The following is a 12,267-nucleotide window of genomic DNA, read 5'->3' as shown; positions in this document are numbered from 1 at the left end:
TACAGGGCAAGAGTTATAGCTGGGGGCAGGGAAATTATGATGCGTTGAGGCATGACTTAGGATGTGTGGATTGGAAAAGTAGATTCCAAGGCAAGAGCGTAATTGATATGTGGAACTTGTTCAAGGAGCAACTATTGAGTGTCCTTGATAAGTACGTACCTATCAGGCAGGGAGGAAAGGGTCGTGTGAAGGAGCCGTGGTTTAATAAGGAGTTGGAATCCCTAGTTAAATGGAAGAGGGCGGCCTTTGTAAAGATGAGGCGTGAAGGTTCAATAGGGGCGATTGAGAGTTATAAGGTAGCCCGGAAGGACCTGAAGAGAGAGCTAAGAGCAGCAAGGAGGGGACATGAAAGGTCCTTAGTTGGTAGGATTAGGGAAAACCCTAAGGCTTTCTATAGGTATGTTAGGAATAAAAGAATGACTAGGGAAGGAATAGGTCCAATCAAGGATAGTAATGGGAAGTTGCGTGTGGAGGCTGAAGAGATTGGGGAGGCGCTGAATGAATACTTTTCGTCAGTATTCACTCAGGAACAGGACATTGTTGTCGATATGAATACTGGGGCACGAATAAGTAGAATGGATGGCTTCGAGATATGTAGAGAAGAGGTGTTGGAAATTCTGGCAAGGGTGAAAATAGATAAGTCCCCTGGGCCTGATTGCATTTATCCTAGGATTCTCTGGGAAGCAAGGGAGGAGATTGCAGAGCCATTGGCCTTGATTTTTGTGTCCTCTTTGTCTACAGGAGTAGTGCCAGAGGACTGGAGGCTAGCAAACGTGGTTCCCTTGTTCAAGAAGGGGAGTAGGGATAATCCTAGTAACTATAGGCCAGTGAGTCTCACTTCTGTTGTGGGCAAAGTCTTAGAGAGAATTATAAGGGATAGGATTTATGCACATCTGGATAAGAATGATGTGATCAAGGATAGTCAGCATGGTTTTGTGAAGGGCAGGTCGTGCCTCACAAACCTTATTGAATTCTTTGAGAAGGTGACGAAGGAGGTAGATGAGGGGAAAGCGGTAGATGTAGTATATATGGATTTTAGTAAGGCGTTTGATAAGGTCCCCCATGGTAGGCTACTGCAGAAAATACAGAGATATGGCATTGAGGGTGAGTTGGAGGTTTGGATTAGGAATTGGCTCTCTGGAAGAAGACAGAGGGTAGTAGTTGATGGCAAAGATTCATCTTGGAGTGCCGTCACTAGTGGTGTTCCGCAAGGATCTGTTTTGGGACCATTGCTGTTTGTCATTTTTATAAATGACCTGGAGGAAGGGTTAGAAGGTTGGGTGAGCAAGTTTGCGGATGATACGAAAGTCGGAGGAGTTGTAGACAGTGAGGAAGGATATGGCAGGTTACAGCGGGATATAGAGAAGCTGCAGAGCTGGGCAGAAAGGTGGCAAATGGAGTTCAATGTAGCTAAGTGTGAAGTGATTCACTTTGGTAAGAGTAATAAAAAGATGGATTACTGGGCTAATGGTAGACTACTTGGTAGTGTGGAAGAGCAGAGGGATCTTGGTGTCCATGTACACAGATCTCTGAAAGTTGCCACCCAGGTAAATAGTGCAGTGAAGAAGGCATATGGCGTACTGGCTTTTATTGGTAGAGGAATTGAGTTCCGGAGTCCTGAGGTCATGCTGCAGTTGTATAAGACTCTGGTGCGGCCGCTTCTGGAATATTGTGTGCAGTTTTGGTCGCCATACTATAGGAAGGATGTGGAGGCACTGGAACGGGTGCAGAGGAAGTTTACCAGGATGTTGCCTGGTATGGTAGGAAGATCCTATGAGGAAAGGCTGAGGCACTTGGGGTTGTTTTCTTTGGAGAAAAGAAGGTTTAGGGGTGATTTGATAGAGGTGTACAAGATGATTAGGGGGTTAGATAGGGTTGACAGTGAGAACCTTTTTCCGCGTATGGAGTCAGCTATTACAAGGGGGCATAGCTTTAAATTAAGGGGGGGTAGATATAGGACTGATGTTAGGGGTAGGTTCTTCACTCAGCGAGTCGTAAGATCATGGAATGCCCTGCCAGTAGCAGTAGTGGACTCTCCCTCTTTATGGGTATTTAAGCGGGCATTGGATAGGTATATGGAGGATAGTGGGTTAGTGTAGGTTAGGTGGGCTTTGATCGGCGCAACGTCGAGGGCCGAAGGGCCTGTACTGCGCTGTATTGTTCTATGTTCTATGTTCTAGATCATGTGACGTAAATTTCTAAGCCACTGTCTATTGTCAAACAAAGACAGTAATCAAAAATTGGACTTTTTTGTGTAGATATAGATGAATGTGCAACCAACACATCGAATTGTGAACAAGTCTGCAATAATACAATTGGAAGCTTCACATGCAGCTGCCTTCCTGGGTACAGCATCAACGCAACAAACACTTCACTTTGTGATGGTAGGACATTTTGCTCCAAATATTACATGCATATCACGCTGTTAATGATTGAAGATTTCCACTTTGCGGAATGTACATCAAACAGTTTCATTTGTGAGCTGTGAGCTTATGAGTTCCAAGATAATCAGTGTCATTTCAAGTTTGTAGTCGGAGCCTTATAGGTGTGAGGGGGAATTGCAGAAATTGAAACGTTATGCCACTAATACAGTCGCATGACATCAAATGGTTAGATTAGATTAGATTACTTGCAGTGTGAAAACATACCCTTCGGCCCAAAAAGTCCACACCGACCTGCCAAAGTGCAACCCAGCCAGACCCACCCCACTACATTTGCCCCTTCACCTAACCCTACGGGAAACTTAGCATGGCCAATTCACCTAACCTGCACATTTTTGCATTGTGGGAGGAAACCGGCGCACGGGTCATGTGATATATTTGAGAGAAAAGGTAATGGAGATATGCAAGTGTTCATGTCATATCACGGCTACTTTCTCTAACATACTGAGTCAAACTTGCAGAACCATAGTTCATATTTCATTTAGACAGATCATAAAAGTATTGTCGTCAGTTTACAGAAGATATTTACATAACAGAGTCGTGAGAAACTGATGAGATCATGTGACGTAAATTTCTAAGCCACTGTCTATTGTCAAACAAAGACAGTAATCAAAAATTGGACTTTTTTGTGTAGATATAGATGAATGCGCAACCAACACATCGAATTGTGAACAAGTCTGCAATAATACAATTGGAAGCTTCACATGCAGCTGCCTTCCTGGGTACAGCATCAACGCAACAAACACTTCACTTTGTGATGGTAGGACATTTTGCTCCAAATATTACATGCATATCACGCTGTTAATGATTGAAGATTTCCACTTTGCGGAATGTACATCAAACAGTTTCATTTGTGAACTGTGAGCTTATGAGTTCCAAGATAATCAGTGTCATTTCAAGTTTGTAGTCGGAGCCTTATAGGTGTGAGGGGGAAATGCAGAATTTGAAACGTTATGCCACTAATACAGTCGCATGACATCACATGGTTAGATTAGATTAGATTACTTGCAGTGCGAAAACAGGCCCTTCGGCCCAACAAGTCCACACCGACCTGCCGAAGCGCAACCCACCCAGACCCACCCCACTACATTTGCCCCTTCACCTAACCCTACGGGAAACTTAGCATGGCCAATTCACCTAACCAGCACATTTTTGTATTGTGGGAGGAAACCGGCGCACCGGTCATGTGATATATTTGAGAGAAAAGGTAATGGAGATATGCAAGTGTTCATGTCATATCACGGCTACTTTCTCTAACATCCTGAGTCAAACTTGCAGAACCATAGTTCATATTTCATTTCGACAGATGATAACAGTATTGTTGTCAGTTTGCAGAAGATATTTACATGAGAGAAGCTATTTACATGGCACTAGCTGTGCAGTCAGCATGAGTAGTAGATTGGGAGAAAGTGAGGACCGCAGATGCTGGAGTACCAGACGTTTCGGGCATAAGCCCTTCTTCTGGAATTCTCCTGCTCCTCGGATGCTGCCTGGCCTGCTGTGTTTTTCCAGCACAACATTTTTCAAACATGAGTAGTAGATTGGCAAGACTGGTCTCATAGCGAGGGAGCAAAGGGAGGAAACATCGGAAAGGTTTCCTTCGACATTGATGAATGTTTAAAAATCACATAACTTTGCACTGACATCTTCAACAACACAAATGGGTGCTTCATACCCCAAGTTTCTTCGAAATAAATGGCACAACCGCAGCACAGACTTCCGTTTGTGATGCTAGAAATATTTAATTGCACATTTACTCATCCATTGCTGATTTTGGAATTTCAGACAAAGCAGGAAAAACCAAAGCTCTGTCAATGAATATTGGTTGAAAAGAAATCTTTTGAGCTCCATCTGTATGTAATAAGAAGGAGGTTCAAACTTAAACCCTGTCGCTGTGCCGTTGAGTTTGTTCACATTCAGAGTCAGTTGTGGAAAAGGTGAAAGAATACATCAGGCTGTGATGGGTTCACAGATTATTGAATTGGACCAAAAAAGCTATGCATTTTGTGCCCATGAACTCGCCATTAACCAATCTTATTGTTGAGCAGAAATTGTAGTTAGAGCCTTGCAGGTATGAGGGCAAAGTGTAGAAAATGAAATGTCATGTCACTGATACAATCACATGGCCCCACATGGCCATTTGATATATTTGTGAGCAACGATAGGAGGTATACGCAGATGGACATGTCTAATCATGGCTACTTTCTCTAAAATTCTGGGTCAAGCTTGAAGAACCAGGGATTATACTTCATTTAGAGAAATCATAAAATGTATTGTTGTTAGTTCTCAGAAGACAGAAAACTGAGAAACTAATGAGACCATGGGATGTAAATTTCTAGGGCACTGTCCAATGTCAAACAAAGTCAGTGATCAAAAATTGGACTTTTTTGTGTAGATAATGATGAATGTGCAACCAACACATCGAATTGTGAACAAGTCTGCAATAATACAATTGGAAGCTTCACATGCAGCTGCCTTCCTGGGTACAGCATCAACGCAACAAACACTTCACATTGTGATGGTAGGATATTTTTATCCAAATATTACATGCATATTACGCTATTAATGGTTTAAGATGAGCACTTTGTGAAATGGACATCAAATAATTTCGATTGCGATCTGTGAGCTGCTGACTTGCAAGATAATCAGTGTCTTGTTATAATGCTGTACACTTATGCGCTTTGCAGACAGGTTGATGCCAGTATGATGGCGCTAAGTGCTGTGAAACAATGTATTCTTATACATTCTGAGGACTTCTCAATTAATGTTCATAATTGTGCTTTGTTCTTTATTGGCATACTGTTAATCACATATTACTAAACTTGGTGAGAAATGCCCCTTGATGAGGACAGAATAACTACATTTATGTGTATCCTGAAGAAGTTTCTTTCGCCCAGCAGAAGAAAACATATTTCACAATTCATGGAATGTCTTTGAAATCTATTGTTGCCAGTTTAGAGTGGATATGAACATAAGAGATTGCACTGGCTGCGCAGTCAGCATGAGTAGTAGATTGGCAAGACTGGTCTCATAGCAAGGGAGCAAAGGGAGGAAGCATCGGAAAGGTTTCCTTAGACATCGATGAATGTTCAAAAATCACATAAATTCGCACTGAAATCTTCATCAACACAAATGGATGCTTCATGCCCCTAATTGTCAAAATGAATTCCACACCCACAGCACAGACTTCCATTTGTGATGCTAGAAATATTTAATTGCACGTTTACTCATCCATTGAGGGTTTTGGAATTTCAAGCAATGCAGGACACACCAACGCTGTGTCTATGAAAATTGGTTGAAAAGAAGTCTTTTCATCTGAATGAAATAAGAAGGAGGTTCAACCTTAAACCCTCTCGCTGTGCATTTGTGATTGTCAAAGTTCACAGTCAGCTGTATACAAGTTGAAAGAATTCATCAGTATGTGATGGTTTCAAAGATTATCAACTTGGACCAAAAAAGCTTTACATTTTGTGCCCATCGACCCACCATTAACCAATCCTATTTTTGAGCAGAAGTTGTAGTCGGAGCCTTGTAGGTGTGATGGCGGAGTGCAGAAAGTGAAAGGTTATGCCACTAATACAGTCGCATGGCATCACATGATCATGTGATATATATGAACCATAGTTCATATTTCATTTAGACAGATCATAAAAGTATTGTCGTCAGTTTACAGAAGATATTTACATAACAGAGTCGTGAGAAACTGATGAGATCATGTGACGTAAATTTCTAAACCACTGTCTAATGTCAAACAAAGACAGTAATCAAAAATTGGACATTTTTGTGTAGATATAGATGAATGCGCAACCAACACATCGAATTGTGAACAAGTCTGCAATAATACAATTGGAAGCTTCACATGCAGCTGCCTTCCTGGGTACAGCATCAACGCAACAAACACTTCACTTTGTGATGGTAGGTCATTTTTCTTCAAATATTACATGCATATCACGCTGTTAATGATTGAAGATTACCACTTTGCGGAATGTACATCAAACAGTTTCATTTGTGAGCTGTGAGCTTATGAGTTCCAAGATAATCAGTGTCATTTCAAGTTTGTAGTCGGAGCCTTATAGGTGTGAGGGGGAAATGCAGAATTTGAAACGTTATGCCACTAATACAGTCGCATGACATCACATGGTTAGATTAGATTAGATTACTTGCAGTGCGAAAACAGGCCCTTCGGCCCAACAAGTCCACACCGACCTGCCGAAGCGCAACCCACCCAGACCCACCCCACTACGTTTGCCCCTTCACCTAACCCTACGGGAAACTTAGCATGGCCAATTCACCTAACCAGCACATTTTTGTATTGTGGGAGGAAACCGGCGCACCGGTCATGTGATATATTTGAGAGAAAAGGTAATGGAGATATGCAAGTGTTCATGTCATATCATGGCTACTTTCTCTAACATACTGAGTCAAACTTGCAGAACCATAGTTCATATTTCATTGCGACAGATGATAACAGTATTGTTGTCAATTTCCAGAAGATATTGACATTAGAGAAGCTATTTACATGGCACTGGCTGTGCAGTCAGCATGAGTAGTTGATTGGGAGAAAGTGAGGACCGCAGATGCTGGAGTACCAGACGTTTCGGGCATAAGCCCTTCTTCAGGAATTCTCCTGCTCCTTGGATGCTGCCTGGCCTGCTGTGTTTTTCCAGCACAACATTTTTCAAACATGAGTACTAGATTGGCAAGACTGGTCTCATAGCGAGGGAGCAAAGGGAGGAAACATCGGAAACGTTTCCTTCGACATCGATGAATGTTCAAAAATCACATAACTTTGCACTGACATCTTCAACAACACAAATGGGTGCTTCGAAATAAATGGCACAACCGCAGCACAGACTTCCGTTTGTGATGCTAGAAATATTTAATTGCACATTTACTCATCCATTGCTGATTTTGGAATTTCGGACAAAGCAGGAAAAACCAAAGCTCTGTCAATGAATATTGGTTGAAAAGAAATCTTTTGAGCTCCATCTATATGTAATAAGAAGGAGGTTCAAACTTAAACCCTGTCGCTGTGCCGTTGAGTTTGTTTACGTTCAGAGTCAGTTGTGGAAAAGGTGAAAGAATACATCAGGCTGTGATGGGTTCACAGATTATTGAATTGGACCAAAAAAGCTATGCATTTTGTGCCCATGAACTCGCCATTAACCAATCTTATTGTTGAGCAGAAATTGTAGTTAGAGCCTTGCAGGTATGAGGGCAAAGTGTAGAAAATGAAATGTCATGTCACTGATACAATCACATGGCCCCACATGGCCATTTGATATATTTGTGAGCAACGATAGGAGGTATACGCAGATGGACATGTCTAATCATGGCTACTTTCTCTAAAATTCTGGGTCAAGCTTGAAGAACCAGGGATTATACTTCATTTAGAGAAATCATAAAATGTATTGTTGTTAGTTCTCAGAAGACAGAAAACTGAGAAACTAATGAGACCATGGGATGTAAATTTCTAGGGCACTGTCCAATGTCAAACAAAGTCAGTGATCAAAAATTGGACTTTTTTGTGTAGATAATGATGAATGTGCAACCAACACATCGAATTGTGAACAAGTCTGCAATAATACAATTGGAAGCTTCACATGCAGCTGCCTTCCTGGGTACAGCATCAACGCAACAAACACTTCACATTGTGATGGTAGGATATTTTTATCCAAATATTACATGCATATTACGCTATTAATGGTTTAAGATGAGCACTTTGTGAAATGGACATCAAATAATTTCGATTGCGATCTGTGAGCTGCTGACTTGCAAGATAATCAGTGTCTTGTTATAATGCTGTACACTTATGCGCTTTGCAGACAGGTTGATGCCAGTATGATGGCGCTAAGTGCTGTGAAACAATGTATTCTTATACATTCTGAGGACTTCTCAATTAATGTTCATAATTGTGCTTTGTTCTTTATTGGCATACTGTTAATCACATATTACTAAACTTGGTGAGAAATGCCCCTTGATGAGGACAGAATAACTACATTTATGTGTATCCTGAAGAAGTTTCTTTCGCCCAGCAGAAGAAAACATATTTCACAATTCATGGAATGTCTTTGAAATCTATTGTTGCCAGTTTAGAGTGGATATGAACATAAGAGATTGCACTGGCTGCGCAGTCAGCATGAGTAGTAGATTGGCAAGACTGGTCTCATAGCAAGGGAGCAAAGGGAGGAAGCATCGGAAAGGTTTCCTTAGACATCGATGAATGTTCAAAAATCACATAAATTCGCACTGAAATCTTCATCAACACAAATGGATGCTTCATGCCCCTAATTGTCAAAATGAATTCCACACCCACAGCACAGACTTCCATTTGTGATGCTAGAAATATTTAATTGCACGTTTACTCATCCATTGAGGGTTTTGGAATTTCAAGCAATGCAGGACACACCAACGCTGTGTCTATGAAAATTGGTTGAAAAGAAGTCTTTTCATCTGAATGAAATAAGAAGGAGGTTCAACCTTAAACCCTCTCGCTGTGCATTTGTGATTGTCAAAGTTCACAGTCAGCTGTATACAAGTTGAAAGAATTCATCAGTATGTGATGGTTTCAAAGATTATCAACTTGGACCAAAAAAGCTTTACATTTTGTGCCCATCGACCCACCATTAACCAATCCTATTTTTGAGCAGAAGTTGTAGTCGGAGCCTTGTAGGTGTGATGGCGGAGTGCAGAAAGTGAAAGGTTATGCCACTAATACAGTCGCATGGCATCACATGATCATGTGATATATATGAACCATAGTTCATATTTCATTTAGACAGATCATAAAAGTATTGTCGTCAGTTTACAGAAGATATTTACATAACAGAGTCGTGAGAAACTGATGAGATCATGTGACGTAAATTTCTAAACCACTGTCTAATGTCAAACAAAGACAGTAATCAAAAATTGGACATTTTTGTGTAGATATAGATGAATGCGCAACCAACACATCGAATTGTGAACAAGTCTGCAATAATACAATTGGAAGCTTCACATGCAGCTGCCTTCCTGGGTACAGCATCAACGCAACAAACACTTCACTTTGTGATGGTAGGTCATTTTTCTTCAAATATTACATGCATATCACGCTGTTAATGATTGAAGATTACCACTTTGCGGAATGTACATCAAACAGTTTCATTTGTGAGCTGTGAGCTTATGAGTTCCAAGATAATCAGTGTCATTTCAAGTTTGTAGTCGGAGCCTTATAGGTGTGAGGGGGAAATGCAGAATTTGAAACGTTATGCCACTAATACAGTCGCATGACATCACATGGTTAGATTAGATTAGATTACTTGCAGTGCGAAAACAGGCCCTTCGGCCCAACAAGTCCACACCGACCTGCCGAAGCGCAACCCACCCAGACCCACCCCACTACGTTTGCCCCTTCACCTAACCCTACGGGAAACTTAGCATGGCCAATTCACCTAACCAGCACATTTTTGTATTGTGGGAGGAAACCGGCGCACCGGTCATGTGATATATTTGAGAGAAAAGGTAATGGAGATATGCAAGTGTTCATGTCATATCATGGCTACTTTCTCTAACATACTGAGTCAAACTTGCAGAACCATAGTTCATATTTCATTGCGACAGATGATAACAGTATTGTTGTCAATTTCCAGAAGATATTGACATTAGAGAAGCTATTTACATGGCACTGGCTGTGCAGTCAGCATGAGTAGTTGATTGGGAGAAAGTGAGGACCGCAGATGCTGGAGTACCAGACGTTTCGGGCATAAGCCCTTCTTCAGGAATTCTCCTGCTCCTTGGATGCTGCCTGGCCTGCTGTGTTTTTCCAGCACAACATTTTTCAAACATGAGTACTAGATTGGCAAGACTGGTCTCATAGCGAGGGAGCAAAGGGAGGAAACATCGGAAACGTTTCCTTCGACATCGATGAATGTTCAAAAATCACATAACTTTGCACTGACATCTTCAACAACACAAATGGGTGCTTCGAAATAAATGGCACAACCGCAGCACAGACTTCCGTTTGTGATGCTAGAAATATTTAATTGCACATTTACTCATCCATTGCTGATTTTGGAATTTCGGACAAAGCAGGAAAAACCAAAGCTCTGTCAATGAATATTGGTTGAAAAGAAATCTTTTGAGCTCCATCTATATGTAATAAGAAGGAGGTTCAAACTTAAACCCTGTCGCTGTGCCGTTGAGTTTGTTTACGTTCAGAGTCAGTTGTGGAAAAGGTGAAAGAATACATCAGGCTGTGATGGGTTCACAGATTATTGAATTGGACCAAAAAAGCTATGCATTTTGTGCCCATGAACTCACCATTAACCAATCTTATTGTTGAGCAGAAATTGTAGTTAGAGCCTTGCAGGTATGAGGGCAAAGTGTAGAAAATGAAATGTCATGTCACTGATACAATCACATGGCCCCACATGGCCATTTGATATATTTGTGAGCAACGATATTAGGTATACGCAGATGTACATGTCTAATCATGGCTACTTTCTCTAAAATTCTGGGTCAAGCTTGAAGAACCAGGGATTATACTTCATTTAGAAAAATCATAAAATGTATTGTTGTTAGTTCTCAGAAGACAGAAAACTGAGAAACTAATGAGACCATGGGATGTAAATTTCTAGGGCACTGTCCAATGTCAAACAAAGTCAGTGATCAAAAATTGGACTTTTTTGTGTAGATATAGATGAATGTGCAACCAACACATCGAATTGTGAACAAGTCTGCAATAATACAATTGGAAGCTTCACATGCAGCTGCCTTCCTGGGTACAGCATCAATGCAACAATCACTTCACGTTGTGATGGTAGGATATTTTTATCCAAATATTACATGCATATTACGCTATTCATGGTTTAAGATGAGCACTTTGTGAAATGGACATCAAATAATTTCGATTGCGATCTGTGAGCTGCTGACTTCCAAGATAATCAGTGTCTTGTTATAATGCTGTACACTTATGCGCTTTGCAGACAGGTTGATGCCAGTATGATGTGCTAAGTGATGTGAAACAACGTATTCTTATACATTCTGAGGACTTCTCAATTAATGCTCATAATTGTGCTTTGTTCTTCATGGGCATACTGTTAATGCTAATCACATATTACTTAACTTGGTGAGAAATGTCCCTTCATGAGGACAGAATAACCACGTTTATGTGTATGTTCAAGAAGTTTCTTTTGCCCAGCAGAAGAAAACATATTTCACAATTCATGGAATGTCTTTGAAATCTATTGTTGCCAGTTTAGAGTGGATATGAACATAAGAGATTGCACTGGCGGTGCAGTCAGCATGAGTAGTAGATTGGCAAGACTGGTCTCATAGCAAGGGAGCAAAGGGAGGAAGCATCGGAAAGGTTTCCTTAGACATCGATGAATGTTCAAAAATCACATAAATTCTCACTGAAATCTTCATCAACACAAATGGATGCTTCATGCCCCTAATTGTCAAAATGAATTCCACACCCACAGCACAGACTTCCATTTGTGATGCTAGAAATATTTAATTGCACGTTTACTCATCCATTGAGGATTTTGGAATTTCAAGCAATGCAGGACACACCAACGCTGTGTCTATGAAAATTGGTTGAAAAGAAGTCATTTCATCTGAATGAAATAAGAAGGAAGTTCAACCTTAAACCCTCTCGCTGTGCATTTGTGTTTGTCAAAGTTCACAGTCAGCTGTATACAAGGTGAAAGAATTCATCAGTATGTGATGGTTTCAAAGATTATCAACTTGGACCAAAAAAGCTTTACATTTTGTACCCATCGACCCACCATTAACCAATCCTATTTTTGAGCAGAAGTTGTTGTCGGAGCATTGTAGGTGTGATGGC

General features: G+C 40.9%; 2 protein-coding genes across 2 annotated transcripts in view; both read left to right on the top strand.

Moving 5' to 3' along the window:
- Positions 1-12,267, top strand: part of LOC140478649 (uncharacterized) — a gene marked incomplete at its 5' end in the record, with an annotated part of 83,185 nt that overhangs the window by 17,473 nt on the left and 53,445 nt on the right. The window lies entirely within an intron of this gene.
- LOC140478577 (uncharacterized) overlaps positions 1-12,267 on the top strand; it is a 49,108-nt gene that overhangs the window by 10,175 nt on the left and 26,666 nt on the right. Inside the window, exons 7-11 of the mRNA XM_072571798.1 lie at positions 3,076-3,201; positions 4,837-4,962; positions 6,231-6,356; positions 7,975-8,100; positions 11,113-11,238. Of these exons, the coding sequence (XP_072427899.1) occupies positions 3,076-3,201; positions 4,837-4,962; positions 6,231-6,356; positions 7,975-8,100; positions 11,113-11,238 (630 nt within the window). The remainder of the gene's footprint in view (positions 1-3,075; positions 3,202-4,836; positions 4,963-6,230; positions 6,357-7,974; positions 8,101-11,112; positions 11,239-12,267) is intronic.

Source organism: Chiloscyllium punctatum, chromosome 6 (genome assembly GCF_047496795.1).
Source record: "Chiloscyllium punctatum isolate Juve2018m chromosome 6, sChiPun1.3, whole genome shotgun sequence".
Lineage (NCBI taxonomy): Eukaryota > Metazoa > Chordata > Chondrichthyes > Orectolobiformes > Hemiscylliidae > Chiloscyllium > Chiloscyllium punctatum.
The sequence above is the reverse complement of the archived record's forward strand: the minus strand, read 5'-3'. Positions and strand labels throughout refer to the sequence as shown.